At 38.6% G+C, this 22,975-nt stretch overlaps 1 protein-coding gene across 4 annotated transcripts in view; it reads left to right on the top strand.

Annotated features, from left to right (window-relative positions):
* FHOD3 (formin homology 2 domain containing 3) overlaps window positions 1–22,975 on the top strand; it is a 372,140-nt gene that overhangs the window by 219,069 nt on the left and 130,096 nt on the right. For all 4 annotated transcript variants that reach the window (XM_084215776.1, XM_084215777.1, XM_084215775.1 and 1 more), the window contains exon 6: window positions 1,312–1,406. In XM_084215776.1, coding sequence (XP_084071902.1) covers window positions 1,312–1,406 — 95 coding nt within the window. The remainder of the gene's footprint in view (window positions 1–1,311; window positions 1,407–22,975) is intronic.

The raw sequence follows: 22,975 nt of genomic DNA, 5'->3' as shown, positions 1-22,975 counted from the left end.
CTTGCTTTTTCTCAGTCTTCATTGATTGTGTGGCATTCATTGAGTGTGGCTTTCCTTCGAGCTTCTTGTGACAGATTAGATAAAGAGTGTAAAAATAGTGCCTCAGGTTTTTAACCTTAAATTGACCAACTAGACCAAAGGGGAAAGGAGACAGTGTAAAAATGACTGTTAGCTCTTTGGCTATAGGGGTGCCTAAGTGCTTGCCTAGCATTCATGTCTTTGAAAATCTGCCCTCAAGGTAAATGACGCTGCACTGCACACAACCTTTGCAAAAGTTAGCAAACATTCAGAATGTGTTTGGAAGATTAATAGTGTCATAATTTTCCTCACCCTTTGGGTGATTTTTTTTTTACATTTTTCCCCCCATAGAGCGGTGTTCTAGGGGGTCATCAGGCTGTGTGTTAAATAATTGAGTTGTTATGCCAACAGGCTGTGCTAAAAGGTGTTACATAAGTGATTTCTTTTCATCCCACTGTGCTTTCATCTCCTGCTATAAAGCAGAAGATCTAACAGTGGAAACTTTTGAAGATGATAGATGAATTGTACTAATTCACTTTTCATAATCCTTACAAAAATTCTGTCCTTATCAGTCAGAAAGTCAGAAAAGATTTAATATCTGTTGTCTCTTGAAAGTCTCATATTATCACAATTGCAAACTATGAAAATTACTGTTATAAAATATTTTACTAGTATATTTTTTAATTCTGTTGTAAAAGCTTTAGGATAAATTAATAAAGTTGCTTCTTTGTTATAAACATGCTTTGGTTTTTTGTATTTTCTCAGTAAAACGTAAAACTTCTTTTCAAGAGAGCACTGTGCAGTAGTGAATAGTTGATGTCCTTATTGATGATAATTGTCCAGCTTTAATTTCATATCACTGGAATTCACTGAAACTGTCTATCCAAATATACTAATTCCAAACATTATATATGGTGCTGAAACAAATGGTGAAAGTCTTGGCTCATGATATGTAAAATGCTGTAGCTGAAGGAACTATTGTGACAGTCAGCAGTGTGTAAAGTACTCTTTGCAGATTTGGGGAGCATAAAATATGGCATCTTCTAGGAAAGAACAAGTGTTTGGGCTTGTCTCTGGATGAAATTCACAGTTATATTTTCAGAATGAGTCAGTAAAGTTTGTGCAGTTTCCCAGGATTTAATGCAGCACAATCTTGCCCAATATATCTTTCATTAGTTGAGCTCCCCACTTCTCTGGTAAACCCTGCTCAGAGAAAATTGTCAACAATGCTTAGAATTATAAAAAGTGTTCACTAGCTCATAATTATATTTTCTCTTTTTTTTTTTTCAATAGCCTTGGGCCAGATAATGCTTTATGTCGATGGCATGAATGGAGTGATTAATCATAATGAAACCATCCAATGGCTGTACACGCTTATTGGCTCAAAGGTAGGACTCTCAAATATTCTCATTTTATATAGTTTTGGTGTTCTTTTAATGCATTTTTTAAATGCTTTTAGAGTATAAATAGACTGTTTGTTAGGTTCTAAAACATTCCATATTATTTTGTGTGGAAATCAGGTCACACTGAGCTTTTACTTCTTTTCTACTGTTTTTATACTCTTTTGTCAGCACTTACTCTGCTCCTAAAAGCAAAGATGCCCTCATTACTGTCTGCACTGCCATTGCATTTGACCGTGAAGAAAATTTTTTGGTTTTGTAGTTGCAGTTCCCAAGGCATTCTTTGGAACCACTCTACTCACCATTCTACATTGCTCAGTTCTGCTGAGACAATTCAGAGTGACTCCTTCTTAAACTAGAAAACACAAGTTCAATTGGAAGTTACCTACAGCAATCATCTAGACCAAACGCCCGACAGCTTCACTTTATGAAGATTGTTGTCCGAATACTTCTGAAACACTGACAGGTTTGGGACTTTGCCCACCTCTCCAGAAAGCCTCTTCCAGTGTTTGTCTGCCCTCTCAACAAAGAAATGTTTCCTAATGTCAAGTCTTCTTTTGCCTTGAGAGCCCTTGAAGGCAAGGCTAAGAATGTCCTGCCTGCAGGTTGTTCTTTGTTGGTCCCCACATATTGAGACAAAAGCTGAAAGCTGGAATATATGCAGCTTGGGTAGGTCTTCTCCAGTGGAATAGTGATTTATAGAGTGCACAGTCTACCTTTAAGGCCATCTTTGCTGGAATTTGAAAAGCAAGCAGAACACAGATTCTACTGACATGCTGTCCTGAGAGGCCATAGGATAGGTAAACCCACGAATGTATCCTTCTCCAGCCTGTTGGCTCTAATAAGCTTTAAGAAGTTTATAAAGGCCCACCAGGGGCTGCTGCTGCTCTTACCATGCAGACCTGTACATAGATAGATATGCATGACACCATAGCTGGAACAGAGTATGCTAGGTGTTCACAACTCAAAGGTTGCTATAATTGGTGGAGTTGAATCCATAGTTACAGTTACTAAGAAATTTCCAGGAATGTTTCAAGTATCTGAGTCGCACAAATTTGCTGTTGAATACTGTAGTGACATAGAGAGGCTGCTGCTCTCCCCTTTTCCTCTGATAGCTCTCATAACACAAGGAAGAACAGCTCAATGTCCCAGGAGTCATTTTTTAACTAGAATTTTTTCTACAAAGTGCAAACTTCACTGCTGCAGCAGATTGTCAAGTCAAAAAACAGATGCTGCAGTATTGAAAGAACTGATGTATATTGGATCAACATACCTATATTGGTAGATGAGTAAAAATAAGTTAATTATGGTTATCAAATCTCAGGCTTAAAGGGCAGGCTTCATGATTGGGAGAATTTTTTCCCCCAGTGTAAAATGTTCCAGTGTTGTCTAGGCATTACTCTGAGTCATTTGTCCCTCTGAAACAGGGGATGTTGCCACAGTTGAAAAAGCAGTGTGAGATGAGAGAGAAACCATTTGCTTCATATAGATCTACATTTTGTATGGAACAGATACAGGAGCAAAAAAGAAACAAAAATACTGCCATGTCTGTGACTATTTCAATTCTCTAAAGCACATAATGGGAGTGGAATGGGAGAAAACATGACTGTATTGCTACCTTGCAGATTAAATTCTTTCTAGATTTTCTTGCTCTGAGTACTTCAGCTCTTGGGTCCTTAAGCTCCTTTCTCCCTCCCCCATTGCCAGCCTGAATGATTATCTCCATGTCCTGGCTCAGTGCCTGCAGCTGAGGAATGCAGGCAATGTGCTTTGAATAGTTTGGTTTCAGGTAGCATCAAAGTTGCTTTTTCATTATTCTTCGACTGTCTTGGAGGAGATCTAAGTCCCTGTCTGTGTGCCAGAAGTTAACCGAAGGTATGGCAGGCTTACAGTCAGTGTGGTGGGACAGCTGCTTTATTCACTTAAAGGTGGTTTTGACTTTCTGTGAAAAATGAAGCCTTGGAATTTGCAATGCACCTACAGTCTGATTTTCAGTCCTGCTATGCTGGTGCCTTTCCCACAGCAAAGATGATGAAAAATACGTTAACATTGCTGAGCAAAAAAGGAATAGTGAAACTGCCAATTAAGTCTTGGGACAAATCCCTTTAATAGGATGCAGGAGGAATATAGTTATTCAGCTGCCACAGCTGTGACACATGGTTTCTTGCCGCCTCAAGAGGTCTGACTGGGTTTAATATACTTAGCAGTGGAGCTTGTTGAATCTGTTCCACAGATATTTTTTATTGTTTTATCAAAATCTGTAGTGGTTTTGCCCCTTCACTGTTGCTTGCTCTGCTCTGTTTGCGAGGGCTGCTGGCTCACTTTGAGCAGTGGGTTGTTGCATCACACAGGTTCAGCAGAGCACCTCGGGGGCTGGCATGCTCAGCACTGCAACAGCTCAGATTTTGGTACCCCACTGCAGGATCACTTTATGCACTCAGCAATACTTCTGTATAGGGATGGGGGAAAAACGTGGTAAATAAAAGTTTAAATTAGTGTGAAAGAAAGACTCTAAGCAATTTACTGAAAGCCTCCCCAGATTTTTGCCATTGTATTCCTTACTATTGCTATTTCTGCTGCAGTTTTACCCCGCTGAGCATCAATGAATGCTTACATTGATGGATTATCAGAAGTTGTTGATAATTTTAGTGCTGTTATCTAAGTTTGCTCTGAATAAAGTTATTAGGGAGGCAGTTAGAATTCCAGTGGTGTGACTCCACTGGCACTGTTGTCATTGTACCAGTTCAGAGGCACCAGCTGTTTCAAGGTGAAGAACTGAAAAGCAGGAAGAAACTTAATCTTAGATTACTTGTTTGCTATGGCACAGAAAAAGAGCCTTTTGTTGCAGATTGGTGTTATATAGGCACTAGGTTGGAAGTGTGATGGTAGCAGTACCATTCTTTAGTGATATTATGTGGAGATAAGAGCATTACTGGCACATCTCAGACTCTTAGGCCCACTGCTGGTTCTTTACAAGTTGTGTCCAACCATAAATGACCACACCAGTTTGTGGCAGGGGGCTTTCACAGGCTGCCTGTCGACTGCTTTCCAGTCATCAGTGGCTGATACATGCCCGGCATAAAACATTGGCAGCATAATCCCAATGTAAATGCACATTACTACTATTTCATCATTAGTTATATGGGCAGCAATTCATCAGTGGTTCCCTGTTTGACAAAGCATTCAAGTATGTACTCAATTATGGGTGTATGGTTACATGCTGTTGGCTTCCAGATAGCTTTAATGCATAACTGAGGTCAGCAGTGAGCTGCTGCAGGCATGCAAAAGAGGGCTGTAGCACGGCCAAGGCTCTAACAATCTTATATAAGTTACAAATTATGTAAATAGGAAATATTGGTGTCAAACAAGTTTTCTTTTAGCATTTGGTGCTAGCATGGACATTTGTGCAAGAGAGTTTGGTTCTTAGAAGACAAAACTAGAAGTTAGTCTAATGCTAGTTAACAGTGCTTTCAGAATTGCTCCCTAATTTTTTTTTTTTTTTTTTTTTGAAACTAACCTGTCAAGGATGACACCTTAACTGGCCACATGCTGTAGTACTCATGTTTCAGCTTCACAGTGACTGGGAGATATTTCACCACTTTCTCAGTGTTTCTGCCACCTACGCGTTACTACTCCTGCGGCTGAAATTAAGCTTTTCTGTTGTATTGCAAATATATTTAGGCTGGTTGTAAATGGATTTTTTTATGCTGGCAGCTGGCACTGGAGCTCTTTGGTGGATCACTGGCAGGTAATTGTTAATAGCTCTTGGAAAATTTCTCTTACCCAAAAGAAGGGACACCAAGTTAAACACATGTATATATTGAGCCATATTAATTCCATAGAGTGTATTACTGATCTGTAGGCATGTATAAGGTTTTATATATATATATATATATATATATATATATATATATATATATATATACACACACAGATATAAAGTCTTTTATATGTGTTGGTAATTCCTCTGACCGAGTAAGAGAAGGTGTACAATACTTTTAGTGTATCAGTGCTTTAAGTCCTCCAGGACTAGCTATTGACTATTTACAAAAGTACCTTTCTGGACCAAACATCTTAGAAAAAGCATAGGAGCTTCTCTATATCTTCTCTATATCTCTTTATAAAGAGAAGCAAATGTTTCTTTGCATCACAAACCCACGAGCTTTTGCCAATTCATCTTGGTTTTCAAAGCGACTTCTAAGGCATAAAGTGGTCCAAAATCTGAATTTAGTTTCACCTTTTCTTTCCCCCTGTTTTTTACTGCTCCTGATAATGATTATTTTTTCTCATTTGATGATCCAGGCTGTTCTAATTTCCCCCAGGAGAGCTAAAGCCCCTTTTTGGCATTGTTTTCAGTGGAAAATAATCCATTTTCAAAGGGGTGCTGGGTAACCTCAGAAGACAGGGTGGAATGCTGGGCCCAGGCTGATACAATGAGGTTGATTAAAGATTCCTATCTCACATATTGTTTTAATTTTTTTTCCTACTTTGCTTCTGTCTGAGTCCTAGATTGCAAAGTTAACTGCAAACTTTAACTATCAAGTTGTTCCCTGTGCCTTGTGTCAAGCTTTTGCTTGCTTTGGTATTGAAGAAATGAGTTTCTGAATGTTCAAAAATGTAATTCTGTCAGAAAGAAGCAAAAAAACCTATTTCAAAGCAAAAGGAAAAACAAAACCCAACACATTCAGAGAGAATGATGTAGTTTTAGTGGTAAATTTGTTGATTGCAAAAGCAAAGTCATAAAATCGTAGAACCATGGAATTGGTTTGCATTGGGAGGGTTCATAGGGATAAATTAATTCCAGGCTCCCCCTGGCATATGCAGGGACATCTTCCACTAGACCAGGTCCTATCAACCTGGTCCAAACGAGTCCATTAGGGGCTGCTTTTTCTGCATGGTGCTGGAGGTGGGTTAAAGCATGCACATGGTTGGTAGTCATTTCATGAGAATTTTGAGAGAAATAATATTCACAAAAAACCCTTTTTTTTTTTTTTACACAAATGAATCATTTAAGGTATGTAGAGGTGGATACTCATCGAAAGCTTGACTAAATTAGTTTCCATTTCACAAGTCATTTATATGTGTGCTACACTGAAGACAGAAGCAAAATTGAGAATTCCATAACTTGATCTTTTCCTCAAGAAATTTCTCACCCAATCTTATGCAACTGGATTTTAAAGTGGGTCTCCAAATAAATATCAAAAATTGGTTTGTAGTAATGGAGAAGGCTCCAATTCTAATTTATATTAATAAAATCAAAACAGTAGTAGTACTACTACCTAACCCCAAATCATGCTGAATGAAATCACAGCCAACCTGGATGGTATGCCCTCTTGTTGAGAATCTTGGAAATACTAAGTGTTTGGATCTCATTGAATTTTATGGCCCTATATTTTGAAAAATAATTGTGTGTATAGATGTTCTATTTGTATGCCTGATTTTTGTGAACAAGAGACTGTGCTATAGAACTGTCCTATGCTTTATTCTCAACGTGTTTGCAAGGTGATCTAGGAACTCTGGCTAGCTAAAATAATTAAGAATGCAAGAAAAATGACACAGCTTGGAGACTTGCTATGATCAATTTTACGTGTTTTCTTCCCAATCTGCTGCCTTGAAGGTTAACAAACCTTCCTGAAGCTTCTGACAAATGAGATGCCCCATACAACTTAAGCACAGGCTATTTAGATTGTATCATTGCTCTCTTACCTCCAGCCACAACTCTGGCAAGCCTCTAGTTTTGTTTTGTTTTCAGGCCTAGACCAAGTAGAAATGTTAGCTGGGTATCAGTCTTACAGGCTTTCTGGCTTCTTTGCTTCCTGGAAGTGTTCAGAGCAAAACTGAGATCTTGCCTCAAAGCCTAAAATTATTGCAGTCTCACCCATGGGCTGCCCTGCACTCGAGATATTGGGCTGTGGTGAGCAGGTACAACTGCTTTGAGTTTACTGAAGCCCTGAACATTCATCTCAGTTTAGCAGCTGCCTCTTATAGTTACTTACTGTGCATTTGGCCATTGAGCTGTTGGTATGGAAATGGCTGTGGGAGGGAGAAATTAAATCCTGGCTTGACTGGAACTTCCCTATTTCCCACTTCTTGAGTCTTGAGCCTATGCTCACCCAGGCCATCAGAGAGCTTTCTTCCTCTTTCACTCAGAAACTGGATCAGCACTGTCGCATGAACTGAGTTTATTTTGAATTGTATTTAATTAGTGCTTTGAAGATAAGGATCAGGATGTTGCAATAAACTTGGAATAGGATACACTAGCCAGCACAGACTGTGTTAAGCACTTGCTTTGGTCTCTCCAACTCAGCAGACAGGCTGCTGTGAGTGCTTCTGCTCTTTACCAAACATATTTGTAGGTAGATTTCAAAGTCCTTCCATTGAACATAAAAGTAGTTGAGTCCTGCAGCACTAGCTATTTCTGTAGCTCCATCTGTTGCATTCACTTACCGGTATTTTGAAGGGATGAATACGCATTTTTCTGTGGTCAAAATGAACTCTTGTAGATTAAGGAGATACTAGAAAACACACAGCTCCCTCACAAGACATCAGAGATCTGATTTCAACTCGTTTGAAGTGGGGAATGAGAAAATGTAATGATTAACTGCCAACAATGTGGCCAATGCTCAGACACGACTTTTCATTCTCATCTGTTCAAAATTGTTTAAGAAAGTGTTGGGTTAGAGATGAGTAAAATAGGTCGAACCATTCCCAGAAAATACCATGCATCTATGCAGATGTACAAATTTCTTTGTGAAGGAAACACAAGAAGAGAGAAAAAAACAAGAGTTATACTAGAATTAGGTGGGGTAAAACCTGAAAAACAATCCTAAATTCAGTGCCAGCTTTTAGGATTGCCTTGGTCTCCCTCACTACAGTAGTTCAGTGTCACAGGCCTGTTACCATTCACATGTGTGAGCAAAGTGCTGTGCTTCGGGCCCTAGCTATTGCTATATATTTTAATTTGATAATAGATTAATTACTATTACAATAACATCTATATCTGCTATTAGCTCCTAGTGTTTCCTAACAAGCATTATGTCTAGCACTGCAGTGAAAGGAGAAGGTGCAGTTGGAAAGTTTGCCTGTATTGGGGACTGAGGCTAAAGAAAATGGAGCCTACTTATTCCCTCATGCTTGAAACCACCAGTGGGAAATGTCTTTGACAATAAAATCAATTGCCTAGACAAAAGAAATAGAAAATAAGTTTTCAGGTGAAACAGAATGAAGAAATATAAGAGAGTTGCTCGAAGGATAAAAAGATCCTAGGTATAATCCAGACTTATGGTATAGTATACAAATGAGGTTTTTATGCATATCTAAATGCAGAAATTAACTTGGCGAGTATAAAGCACATTGTGGTCATTATGACAAACCTTTAGGGACAACAGTGTTATCATTTTTCGGGGTAGAAATATCAATAATCCTAACTCAGGGGTGAGCTGCATTTTCAGGAGTGTTTTAAAACTAAAATAAGCAGCTGTGTCTGCACCTTTTCTGGGACCACTGTTTCTTGAACTCTGGTGCCTAATGCTTTGGTTTCCAGGGTTGCCCATTTTCTGGTCTTGTTGCTCTTAAGTGTTATAGTAATGTATCTTTTATGACAGTGGCTGTGGTGCTTGGCAGAAGGCATTAGTGAATAGGCTATTAGAAAGTTTAGCTGGAGCAGCAGGGAAACCTCTTCTAGTGCGCAGTCATTACAATGTCACCAAACACAAATTTGTTAGCTCAGACCTTTAGTGAAGGTCAAGTGATACAGTTTTCTTAATCTATTTAACAGTTAAAATAAACATTCCCAAAACATCCTGTAATGCTGGCAAATGCACTCTGTGCTTGTCATTCCTTCTTGCCTTCACTGACAGGACCATGTCAGGGGCAAGTGAGGAGATAGATCACTATGAAACACAAGAAAATGCCCAAATGAGATGGGCTCAGTTGGTTACAGTTCCAATAGCACCAAGGTTGTGGGTTCCATCCTTGAATGAGCCATTCATTTAAGAGATGGACTTCATGATCTTGCTGGGTCCATTCCAATTCAGAGAATCCTGTGATTCTGTGAAAATGCAACACAGTGAATGGCTGTGTTTCCACAAAATACCAGTACCTCATCTGATCTATGTGGTGAGACCAGTATAAGAAACAAACCTGGCATCCAGATCTCCTGAGACTTATTAAAGTGTCCTGAATTTCTAGCAGAACTTTTTGGTTATTCTGCCAGTAGAAAGCAGCATTTGGGGGTGGAGGGTTGCAGTGGTGATGCTGAGAAGAATCCTGCACTCCTTTGGAAGAAAGGAGGTGGCCAGCCTTTTGCATTCTTGAGTAGGTGTTAACATTCTGGGATTTTATGACTGTTAAACAAAGGGCATTATGGTTAATTTTTACTTATTCCATCAGATTTGAAGAATGCAGGTATTCTGTCCTTATTTTAACAGAGCTTTGGGCTCAGTTTACATATTTATCTCAATGCATTATGATATTTATTCTGGTACAATCAGGGTTCAATTAATTCATAGGATGTGGGTAGGACATTTTTGTTCATCACTTAATTTCTCAAACTGTTTGTAGTAAACTTTGTGACTTCATTTCCAAGTTACTTCTTCCTCTCACCTCTGTTTTGATGTTTATTGAATTGTTATTAAAGATGTTTGAGAGCTGCACAATTGGTGTGGATCGTTTTTACAGGATTTTAAAGAAATGCAAGGAGAGTTTGCATGGAAGTAGCAGAAATTCCACACCAAGTCTCTTTAAATGTTTGTCTGTGCAAGGGTCTCTTACTTCTCCAAAAGTATGACTTAAATGTGTGGTGTACTCTGCAGCTGCTGCTATGAGACGTATAGGACCCATCTTCTTCTGCAGAATTGTTCTGCTTATTCTTCTCTCTGTTATTTTGCTGAATGTTCCCCTTTTTGAACAGAAACTGAATTACTATATTATTAAAATTTTTAATTACTATATAATTACTATTATTATTATTATTATTATTATTACTATTTATTTTTCCTCTTAAATTCATCCTAATTTTCTTCTTACATCAGTATCTGTCCTCGTTCCCATATATATAGTGCAGTAGTGGAATTCTGCCCGCAGGAAAGGTGGAATCCAGTATTTTTTGCAGTGTCATGTAAACCAGATCCGAGACAGTTCAGCCAACACAGCAGTTAATATACCAGTGTTTTGCTTGTAGCTTAGCCTGGAAGAATGGCCCAGATAGGGAGAGAGTTTTTACATTGGGAGACCCAGGCTGAATCCCGCTTCCAGGCACATTCTTGAACCAGTTTTCAAATCCCTTTTTGCCTTGGTCCCTCATCTGGAAAATTGGTATTTGGATTTTAGAGGCCTGGAGGAAGAACATAAGGGAGTAGAAGGACAGATTATATGTGAAGACAGATACGTAGGTAAAAGTTGAACCTGATACTAATTGTTACCATATCTGCTCTTTTGGCATCACTCAAAAATGTTTGTCATTCTTTTATTTAGAATCATTGTTTTTTAAAGCAAAGGCTACTAGCTGAATATACTTGGATAACAGAAAAACTATGCTGTATCAAAAATGGAAACTACCAAAACACACATGATGGCTCTATATTCAGCATGTAATGCACCCCAAGGAACCTCTGAGTTGCAAGCAGCTCAGGTCCCTCACCAGGGTTCTACCCAGGACTTGTGGCTACCTCACAGATTTTATGGTGGTCTCCTCAGTTACAGGACTTGTCCTTAGGAAGAAAAAACTCTGGTAAGATGCGTGGACCTCAATTGTTTTTCATAAGATCAAGATCGAAAGGAAGGTTCTTTGATAGGTTTTCTTTTTTTTTTTTTTTCCTCTCTACAGTTCTCCAAGAGTAGTTCATACCATATAAAGACTTTTCAGAATAATTTCCAGCATACCAGCAGGTTTTCTAGCTGGCTCCCATGATACACTGAAATGAGCCTCATCTGGGCATGCTGTGTACTCTCTTCCCATATTCTGACACTCTTTGATCACAGCAATTGAACAAGGAGTTCACATGCTTCCTGGTTTGCCCCCCTCTATCTCTCCACTGTTTTCCCTTTTTGAAGACCGCATTAATAAAAAATAAGAATGTGATGTTCGATATAAAGCATACTGTTAATACCTCAGCCAGCATGGAATTTTTGTAGATTGGTCCCTTTTATTTTTGAATTTCCTCTTCTTATTAGAAGACACACAACTGTAGTAAATGTATGCTTTGTCTTTTTCATTTCCAGCAGTGTGTAACTGCTTCCCTCTTTAGCTCAGTAATAAAATTAAAGCAACCTCTCTGAAGCCCTTTTTCTCCACTGCACTTTAAATGTCAGTGTGGTTGTCTAAGCATCTTATTGTGACTTTGGAGAGAAATGTAGCACTTCCCTAACTTACAGTTTGAATGCTTCTGCTTCCCCAATTAAGCTTTTCCTATGACACAGGCTTTCTTATAGTAAAGAAAGGTAAAGTGGCACCAGAGACTACCACAGCTATTCATGTATGGAGTTACTTCAAAATTGTTAATCCCTGGGGACTGTGTTTTAGTTCACTGTATTTTCCTGAAAATATTAAATACATTAAAATTATATTAAATATATAATATATGTGTATTAAATAGAGTAAAATGTTTTACTCCTCTTTTTAAGTAGAGAAAATAGAATTTCATTTCATAATTTTTGTTCCTTTGTGTCACTGCCATTCTGTGTGGTTTGCAGTGCTTCCTGTTCAGGTAATTTTTCAGCTTCCACAAATACACACTCTTCACATGTTGGTTGTTTCTTGTGCCACCCTTCTAGGCACACAGGAGCTATAGAGCCTTTTGCACTAAAAACTGTGCATGGCTGTAGGGGGAAAGACATGTTACACCACCTGAAAGTAGGTTTGCTTCCAGATCTGCGCTGCTCAGATGGATGTCCATAATAGCTGTGGATGCAATAGAGAGATTTGAGGCAAACTTCCTTAGAATCAGGATATATTTCAACTTTCATCACTTGTCTGCAAAATTTTTCCTTCTTGTTCCTTATCATCCCCTTCTGATGAAGGGATGCAGCGTGGATGCCCAAGTTCAGCTTCTGGCAGTGGAAGATCATTCATAGCAGAGCATCAGACACAAAGTGTCAATTCACTACACAGAAGGCTTGAAGGCTATGGTAAAGACACATTGCCATTTACTAAGGTGTCTTTTGTATAGGAACGGCAAGGGCTCCGAGGGTGTCCCAAGGCACTGGGCCATGGGACAGGATCTGAAAACCAAGCACAAGGTTTTCCTGATGTCATCATATGATGTAGTACTACAGTTACTCATCTTGGAGGTTGTTTTGTTTTATTTCCCTCCTGCTCAGAAGGGTGGGTTAGGATTATTCGTCATCTTTGGCTAAACCAACATGAAGTTATGTGGAACAGATGGACCAGACTTACATTACCTACAGCTCTGACTACAATCCCAGTCTGCACCATTTATGATACTGTGGATGTTATAGCACTGGTAGCATCCTGCCACTAACCCAGTTATTGGTTAGTTACAGAAAAAAAAATAAGCCTAACCCAGCATCCTTCTCATTACCACCCTTTTCAAAGGGTTTTCCAGAGTTTTTGCAGTAGGTTGCTTTTCATCATAGAACCAAGTTGCAGTCTGAGGGGGGAAACGGGAGGCATTTCACTTGTTGGGCCTCTGGGAAGTTTTAGTCTTTCCCTTTTGTTTGAAACCATGCTTTTGTTTTGTGTATCTGAATTAATTTTAAATCCTTATTTGTCAATGAAAGTAGTTTGTTTACATGTCCTGTATCTTTTGAACCAAAGGGTAATGAAAATTTTGAAAACTTTAGACTAGATATTAATACCTCCTGCCCCATCTGAGGCTACAGCTTTCCTGCATGGATACATGCAGCTGGAAGCTGATACACTCATTTTCCCTGACTGCTGTGGAGGAGCAGTATCCTCAGTGGTGGCCACCACGTGCTTGACAAGAGACCTGACAGGACACATCCTGTACAGCCAAGATACAGAAAACACTGCAGCTGTTCTAGTGTAGAAGGAAAAAAAAAATATCAGTGAGGGGAATGAAACAAGCAACTTGCCTTTTCTGCCTTAGAAAAACCATCCCACAGCACCACCTAGCAGGCACAGATGGATATGAATAAACAGCGTGAGGGCGGGATTGGAGCAAAATGCCTCTGGGAGGATACAATGTTGAGCAAGACTATGTGCTTTAAAACACCTATTCCATCTAACACCTAGCACAGGTTATTGATAAAAACTGAGTTGTGCTGTCCTTCCCTCAGGCAGTTGGTATCCTTTCGTTTTGGATATTTGTAGCTTCATACAGCTAATGAATCTCTCTGCATGTCTAATGAAATGCATCCTCGGTTTTGGGGTATTTTTTGTAATCTGGAGTTTTTCTCTTTAACTCCACGTATTTCTAGCATGCCTAGTTTAATCGGAGTGATGGCATTACTTATCATGGAATTTTATGGTTTTGTCTGCAATCAGTCCAAGGTGCTGGGGAGGAATTTCCCAGCTGCCTGCTGAGGAATACTGCCAGAGCACAGATTCTGAAGAGGTTAGCAAGCACATCCTCATCCCACTCCCATGGCAGGGAAAGATGGTTTATAAAATAGTTAAGCTGCAGCTGCTAGATGTCTCTGTTTTAAAAGCTGTTGTTTTACATATTTGTTTTTCTAGGGGGCCCAGAACATGGAGCTTTTTTTTTTGAGCTGCAAATGTAAAGCATTTATTTGTGATTTTATAGCAGCCTATTGCCTCTACTTTGGTTAATTTTGTTCATCTCCATAGCTTACACAGCCTTTTAGCCTTCATCCTGCCATCCTAAACAGGCAGAAATGAAAGAGACTGGCAATACCCACTTGGGGGAAGCTGTCTAGGAGATCAAAGGAAAAAGTCAGGACTGCAGTTACAGACATGCTTTCAGAGCATGAGTTGTAGCTGGTTATGCTGAGCTAGAGCAGCACTGTTTCTCCTATAAATTGTGCTGTGAATATATGGGTTAAAAAAAACACGACTCAGTAATTAGGGAGGAGGAGTAGGACTTCCAGCTCGTAGAGATTTTTAGTGTGGCATTATGCATTTAGGCTGATCTGCTGTACTATTCAGAGGCAGAACAGAGACATCTCTGGCAGCAGGGCTAAAATCCAGTCCTTTCCAGGTTCTGAGATCTTATTCCTGGTTAAAGCAGGTGACTGTCTGTCAAGACTCTTAATTTTCTCTGCAGCATTGGCAAAACTGTAGTTATTATAATTATTAATAATAAGAAGAAGAATATTCAAGAACTGTTCAACTAAATCCCTATGTGGAAACTTAAATTAATTTTTTCAAATATTGTGAGACATTTTGCTTTTATAAAAGGAGATGTATTAATGTAGTAACTTGGGTGGGGGGGAAATGGAAACACCACCAGAAAAACTCAGATTTTTTTCTGGTGTTTCCATGTGGTAATATCTTTCATGCTATCTTCACGGTTGCTCCATGTGAGAGCCTACCATGAAAAATTCACTAAAAGCAAGCAAAATTACACCAAAAGAAAGAGTTCAGTGTGATTTTAGCCACCTCCTCAAAACCTGTATTCCACTGCATTGAAAGGGTCAAATCTCAATTACATTTGCTTTTGGCTAAATCTATAGGAACTATTCCCATCAGGCATTACACAGCTACCACAGTGCATTTCAGTTGAGCTTTCTTGGATACCAAGGATCATGTTCTGGAGCAGTTTATTTTACTGCTTTTGTTAACTTCTGCCCCTCATTAGGGCATCACTGTATTTACTGATTTTGTCTGCAGTTATTCTTGACTTCAGAAGAAAGAGGAAGTATTCTGTTGTGGTTAGTTCAGGAACAAGAAAGGGTTGGAGTTTTTTTGTTGGTTCCCCTGCCCAACCCCTGTCCTGCAGTCTCCTCTCTGTCCCTCTGTACTGCTCCCAAAGAACTGAAACAACAGCTCAAAATTGATCTATGATGCAAGTAAAATCACTGCTGATTATGATCTCATGCTTCTGTGGGTTCAGCTCTTTGAATGACCCTGGCAATTACTTGGCTAAAAACTATTTATGCCCCAGATGCTGAATTATTCTTAAATACTGCATTTGAAATAGGTTTCATTCTGATGAAACAAAAACTGAAATATGTGTGAAAGCATGCCACAAATAAAGGCACATCTCACTGTGCAGTAGCTTAGTCAAATGTCCTTAGTCAAAAGTCTTTAGGTACAGAACAGTTCACTAAGGGTCAGATGAAGAGAAACACAGACTCTGGAATCTGATCCCTTGCCCTCGTCACTGCTGCTGCAAACCTACCTATAGCTTGGTAGCTACAGCCTCTTAGGAATATACAGGCACGTACTTGACTTCAGTTATTACATTCCTGTTTGGTGATTGTGGCCACATCTCAGGCGGTTTCAGATGATGCTCTGTTGCATTTCTGAGGCTCTTTTAACCTCACCTGAGAGATAAGAACCTAGTCCAGTCTTGTCTTTGAGCTGCACATCCAGAAAAGTAGGCTGCAGGGAGACTACACATGCAGATGGGTTAGTTCAGAAGCCCTGCTGGACCTGTCAGTTCTGACCATGAGTTTCCAAGCGTTGATTACTTTTCATTTCCATGTTCCAATTCTGCTGTATAGAAAACATATTCTATCCCTTTCTGTCTGCTGTCAAACTGGACCCAAAGTGAGCATTGCTGGTACTGTGGTGCTGCTGAGGACCTGAGACACAAAACCTGAGTCACTGAAGGTTCCTGAGCAAACCACTCAGTATTCTCTTAAATGCTTGAGAAAATGGAATTCATTTAACATACAATAGTTACATTTTAGTCACAGATTAGCATAGCATAGTTATATGCTTTTAGTCACAGAATTTTACTGTAATCCCAGACCACACTTGGTGTCCAGAGAACTACATGTGTATCATTGCATAAAAAGTCTTGTCTTCACAGGATAGATGAACTACATTTTGGGCATATGTATGGGCATTTGAATCTTAACATTTGTGGAACTGCTTTGTTATAATGAAATTAAGTAATCTCTCTGATCTGGTGAAAATAAGTGTTAGGGATTTTTTGTCTCTTTCAGTATATGTGTGTTTAGGAGCTGATATGGATGTGTGAGAGAGAGGCAGAAAATAAGTTGCAAGTGCCATGCTTTGAAAAATAAAGAGTAGTTTAAAATATATATTTAAGAATCATATTTAGCCACGTTTAATAAATAAGACACCATCCTGGACAACTGAGTGTAGGTGGCTTTGCAGAGAGCTGGACAAGATGATCTCCAGAGAGATCCCTTCCAACCTCAACCCTTAAGTGAATCACCCAAACTTCCTCCTCTTTTCCTGCTGTAATGGTACCCACATACGTTTGCTTTATACTTTGAGGAAAACCGTAAAAGCCAGATCTTTTTTCTGAGTTGTAACAATGGCATTTGCTTTTAGTGAAACTGCAGTTGGGATCTGGACATGAAGGTTAGTGAAGCTGAAGTTAACTTCATCTAATCTGCAGACCTTTGGAACACAATTGAACATGAGTGTGATTAAAGCCCGTATTGGTAAGCCTTTGCCACATCACCAGAAGCGCTGTATGGAAACAATTCCATTTCTCTTATCTAAGGACGAGTCTGAGGAATCTTTTTTCAGCTCTTTCACCTTTCTGGGATCCAAAACCAACCATACATATTTTCAATTTGTATGTTTGTTTGACTTGCTGTGAGATTGGGGGTGGATGTAATGAGTTTGGTTGATGAAAGTCAGAGGGAGGAGGTAGCTTGAGACAGAGGAATTACATTATTTCTTTGAACACTGAGCTTTGTAACTCTTTAAAAATAGTTATCACTTTAATAGAAGATCCCTGTTGAGAGAAGCCTACAATAATATAATATGTCCTTACGGTTGTCCACCTGTATGCAGAAGTTGCATACTTGCTAGCACTTATGAAAACCAAAATTGAGAATATCTCCATCCCTGTCCTCTTCTGGCAGAGGAGGGAGTTAGAATAATGTGACACTGCTAGGGCTGTGTAATTAAGCAGTGTCTTAGCTGATATGCAGTGACTTGTGTCCCCATAAATCAGGTTTCTAAATGTCTCCATGAAGTATTCTGCCACTCCCTACAGAAACCCATGATGTGGGAAGCTGAAAATGTCTAGTCTGTTACATTTTTGTTTTCATCATGAAGTTTTTTGGATCTGGACTAGACTGATAATGAGAACTGGATTTGAGGACATCAGCCTCTTTCAGATTTAGGACAGACAAACAGATGATTGCTGGAGAAATATGACCACTTCTGTTATGTTCACATGTTCCCCAGCTCTTTGTGGGGGAAAGTATCTTTATTTATTAACTTTATTTGGCAAGTTATCCAGAGGTAAATAAGTGTGTCTGGTTTTGCAGTCAAACCTCTGCTTCTGAATTACTTTTTATAATACTCAAAGGTTGGAGAATAGAGGAAAAATCTGTAGTCTATAGGTACAGTGAAACAATAGTGCTTTTATCATTATAGTAACAAATTGAATATATATATATATATATATATATATATATATATATATATATTTATCTCTTCTCTAGTTTCATTTTATTACATATTCTTTCAAGAATTATTTGTGATGGGTTTGTCCCATGTTTTGATGTGTGATATTTGTTCTTTCAACAGTTTTATCATTTCAGTATATCAAACCACTAGTAATTGCTTTTTAGGATGCTTAAAAAGAATAACCTGTTAACAATGAATTGCTTAAGAAAGATATTGCATTAAGAAATATTTTATAATTTGGAGTCTTTGTTGGCATACTGTGTTCAACCATTTCCACACACTTTGTTCATAGGTTGTTATGATTTTGTGTTTTTGCTGTTGAAGTGTTGTCTATAAGATTGTACAGTGTCAGTAAAGGACTGCTAACCATATAATTAAACTTACAGTTGTTTTCAGGCAAAGTTATTTAAACACAGGCATAGTTTGGGTATTTAATATGAGTACATTTAAATGAAACTGTTGAAAGAACAAATTTCACGTGCAGAAGACCACAGAATAATAATAGAGCAGTTTTCCACTGTACTTGCAAACTCAAATAGTTTTTTCCCCTAGGGTCCTTGAACTCAATCTTGATATTATTTAAACAGGACATTTCCAAGGCCACTAATTCTAGCAAGTTGTTTCATAAGCAGTAGAACTAATGAAGCAATTTATTATCTTTGTTTTCCTTTTTCCTTACCGTCCCACTCAGTGGCTCAATCCTGCTGTGTGTCCCATGCCTGCTGTCTTTTGTGCAAATGGCAGCCTGCAGCATGGCTGGTGGAAGGCTGAGGACTAATTTTCTAGCTGTGTCCCTTTCAAAATGACTGGAAAGTTCCTTTTCTCTTATGAGATTACCAACTTGGGGTCTTTTGTAATGTCTTTTTCAACTTGAGTAGGAACATAACTCCATTGCTGTCAAGTGTGACAGGGCAGTGGGCAGATAGAGACCATAGTTACAGGAAAGAGTCCAGAAGTGGGCAGTGGGAGGGACAGCTGCCTAAGGAAACAAGGGTGAGAATGCTGTGCTCCTCATGGCTGTGTTTCAGTGGGTTTAAGTTTTCAAGAGGCTCCAAGAGAAGGTAGTCCAATAGTTCTGTTATTTCTCTGTTTTTCTCTGGCTTTGACCGTAATTAATTCATTTTATTGGTGATGGCTTTCACAATCAGAGACAGGGTGATCTCTGAGCTCTACTTGAGCCACTCTGCATTGGCCAGGAGGAAAATGAAAGATATTAGAGTTTTGATATTCTGCTTTGTACACAGTTCCCATATCAAACATACTGAAGCTTATGAAGCCCTCTCTGTTGCTGTCATGAGGAAATTTCTGGTCACCAGCTGTATAAATCAGATGATAGGGAGTGGGTCTTGGAAGAAAGTAGTTTGTTATGGAAAATTGATGTGGAGCAAGTGAACTTCCTTCTACATAATTTCTAGTCACTCAAGAAAATTATACGGTAGTAATTTGATCTTAAATCTAAAGACTTAGCTCAGAATTTAAAATATTTCTGAAAACACACATTAGTCAAATATTTACTTGGAGGCTTAAACAAAGAAATAAGATGCAATGTTAGATCTTCTGTTTGCCTTTTAAATGTACAGTACTTCAGCTTTTCTGTACATAAAATATGATCAAACACAGTGTGCATCACAGAACTGTTGCATTACTTGATTAATTGTAGATGAGTTTCACATCTTTTCATGCTTTGCATGAGATACCTCAGTAATAAGTTATTGAACCCCTTCTCTCTTTAAAATTAATTGTCTTTTGTCTTGAGTAAGGTGACTTTGTATTGCAGTAGATGTTTTTTCAAACCAAGATGTCATTCAGAGTATAACAAAAAGCTAAAGGAGTGTGATATGAGCAGGGAGTGAAGATAAAGTCCTATCTGCAATTAAGTTTATAAAAACTCTTTTCCTCTCCCCTTTTTTTTGTAACACAGTTAAGGAAATATCAGCTTGGCCCTGCCCAAGGAAAAGAAGTTGCTTAAACTGCCAATCTCTCAAACCTTTCCGGTTGCCAGAGGTTCAGCCCAATGACCATCTGTTGAGGACAGCACAGTTCAAGGCTAAAATCATACATCAATTTAGGGGGCTGGTGGGAAAGCTCTGCATATAACTCCTCGGTCATTAAAAAAAAAAAAAGACATACCAAATGGCCTTAATCATATTTCCCCATGCAGGCACACAAACCCCATTCTTGTGATCCATTTCAGTTTGCAAACTCATTTCTAATATGGAATTCATGGAATTCTAATGCTGCATGGCTTCAACTCTTGTTGCTTACTGTCTACTTACCTTACTGTTACCAAAACATGAAATCTCATTATTGCATCCATTGCTGAATGGATCATCAGAGAAACAAGGCTATTTTTAATTTATTCTGCTGATTAGAAGCACACATTTTATTTATTAGACATATGACTAATTCCTAAAGACCCATCATGTTTGACTGTGACTTACAGACTTTAAGGTCATGGATTTGCAGGAACTACCAAAAAATGGCCTAGTCAGTCAGTATGTTTCCAGATGTTAAGTTGTGTTAGAATGACATTATACATATCATAATATATTGTTGTTGTTGCTTTTGCATAAAGCTAGTTTAGCATGTACCCAACCGAGATTTTGTTATCTAATGAAAGGAACAGACTTTACTAGACAGTCTTACTCTATGATCCATAACAGGAAAATGCTAGAAAACTGGGGCTAGACATAAATAAGGTGCATGTTTGTAGAAGACAAAAAGAGAATAAAGAGGTCTGTTCCTTATCATGTTTGATAGCATGTTACACACAAGCATGAGTCTAACCAGAAATTGGTTCTCATGTTACTGTGGTTTCTCTCAAGCAAAGTGTTTTATACCTTATTTAAGATAATTCAATCACAATCTTTATCCAGACAGAGAGGACAGTGCTAGAGGTACTGATAGTGTTTATTTCCTGGAGTCCTAAAAGATACCAGTGTTTGGGAATGGTTAATAAAAGAATCAACAGATGATATAACGAAACTGCACTATTTAAAGAGAGAAAGAAAATTAAATCTGAGTGTAAATCTTTACAAGCGAAGCATAATTCCTAGTCTGGACACAGGCTGATGGCAAATTTCCAGTGAAATATTTTTGGTTTGTGTTTTGCAATGGAAAAAACTAAAACTTTAATTGAAACCAAACCCTTTTGTTTCAGCAATATCTGAAAAAGCCAAATAGAAAGGCATTTAAAACTGTGCAACACCTAATAGGCCTGTGGTTGGGCCCCTGACAAAGGTGCAAGGACACCAGCTCAGAAGTCACCTGAGGGTAAAGAAGTTTAATCCTTTTATGTCCTATAATCTCCAAGTCCTACCCTGTCCTCCTTTCTAGCTCAATAATTACATGTGATTTTTATACAATGAATAGTTCTTGTGGGAGACAATGGGGGGATTGGTCTGATTGTAGGGGGGAAAAGCACAATGAGATTGCTCTCACTTTGTGTGTTGTCCCGGAGAGCTGTGAATGGTCTTTCATTTATCCTGTCATAAAACAAACAAACAAAAAAAGTCATTTTAGACTACTTGATGGGAGCAGAAAATCACTTCCCCATCTCTTCAAGATTGTCATTGATATTCCAAAAGGAGGAGAGGGGAATACTCAAAAAACCCCTGTAGTATCTCATGTCTTGTTCCAAACACTGCCGCCTCAGTTTTATTCAAACAATGTCTGTCTGATGTGGCAATTGGTGCAAGAGAAATGCAGCTACATTGGAAGTTCATTAGAGGTGACTTAGCACAGGGCTGATTTCTACTCCAAACATATTCTTTCAGAGCTCCCATCAGAACTGCCTGTATTCATCTGAGTACCACTTTGACCTGTGGTAGGCGTTGATTTGTTGTATGAGTTGCCTACTTCTGTGTACAGATGTTTTTTCGTATTTCTCCCTTCTTCTTCTGGACCATGATTTATGTTGTACAAAGTAATTTCCAGGCATGAGCCTTTTTCTTCCTTGATGACCATTCACTAATCACTATTTGCTCATCCCTGTGTTTTGTTGGTAGGCCAGATGAATTTCTTTTTGATGACCTTCTTTGTCTTCATGTCAGAAGTCTCACCACAGATAAATGACAGATACACACCACATACGTAACAGTGCGCAGAACATGTAATCATTACCCAGTATGTTTGCAAAGTTCTGAGAAATTTCATTTTCAGAATAGTAAATGCATGTATTTCTCTGCCATTCCTAGCATTATACATTCTGGGGAGGAAAAAAACTTAAAGGAACATTCAGAATAAAAAGACTGTTGTTTAACTGATGATTTTGGACCTTCTTGAATTTAAGCTTGTAAGGGGTTTTCAACTCAATCTAATTCCTTTCACAACTTCAGTCCTGAGCTGGTAAAGCCCTTAGCAACTGTTTGTTTGCCTTATTTAAGCATCCCTCTTTGAAGATTTGAGAAAAAATGGCTGAATATTAAAATGCAATCTCGCATTTTAATATAAAACTTATAAAAATTGCTTAAAATATAGATATGGCATCACATGCATTCTTATTTGTTCTATTGGTACATCAGACAACAGAAACATAGATTGTTTAATAGTTAAAATTCTAATGATATAAAATGCCTAGGTGTTCACAGTATTTAGCACCTAGAAGGGGGGTAATTCACATGCTTTGTGCACACTGTATTTAACTGTTGCCTCCCAGCTTTGTGATCCTCCCTGTGACACACCCTGTGACTTGGGCAGATGCTGCATCTCTGAAAAGCAGGTGGAGGAATTGGCACGTGTTCATTGTGGTCCATCAAGCAGCTTTTAGGGCCCCAGCGCATATAAATTCTTTCTTCCTTCTGGTAAAGCAAGATGACACTCATTTACAAACTTTTGATTGGTATTCTGTAGGTCATTTGAATTTCTAAATTTTCCGTCTTTAAAGATGCAGCTTTGAAGTTCTGATGGAAAATAAGGCTGATTGGAAGTTGTTGGCATAGGTGACACAAAAGGATCTCATTCTTGTGATCATTCCTGCCTTCAGGAACTATGAATAAAAAGGAACTGAATTACTAAATAGTCTGGTCACATGTTTTTGGACTGAAGTAACTGA

Source organism: Fringilla coelebs, assembly GCF_963513975.1.
Source record: "Fringilla coelebs genome assembly, chromosome: 1".
NCBI lineage: Eukaryota > Metazoa > Chordata > Aves > Passeriformes > Fringillidae > Fringilla > Fringilla coelebs.
The sequence above is the reverse complement of the archived record's forward strand: the minus strand, read 5'-3'. Positions and strand labels throughout refer to the sequence as shown.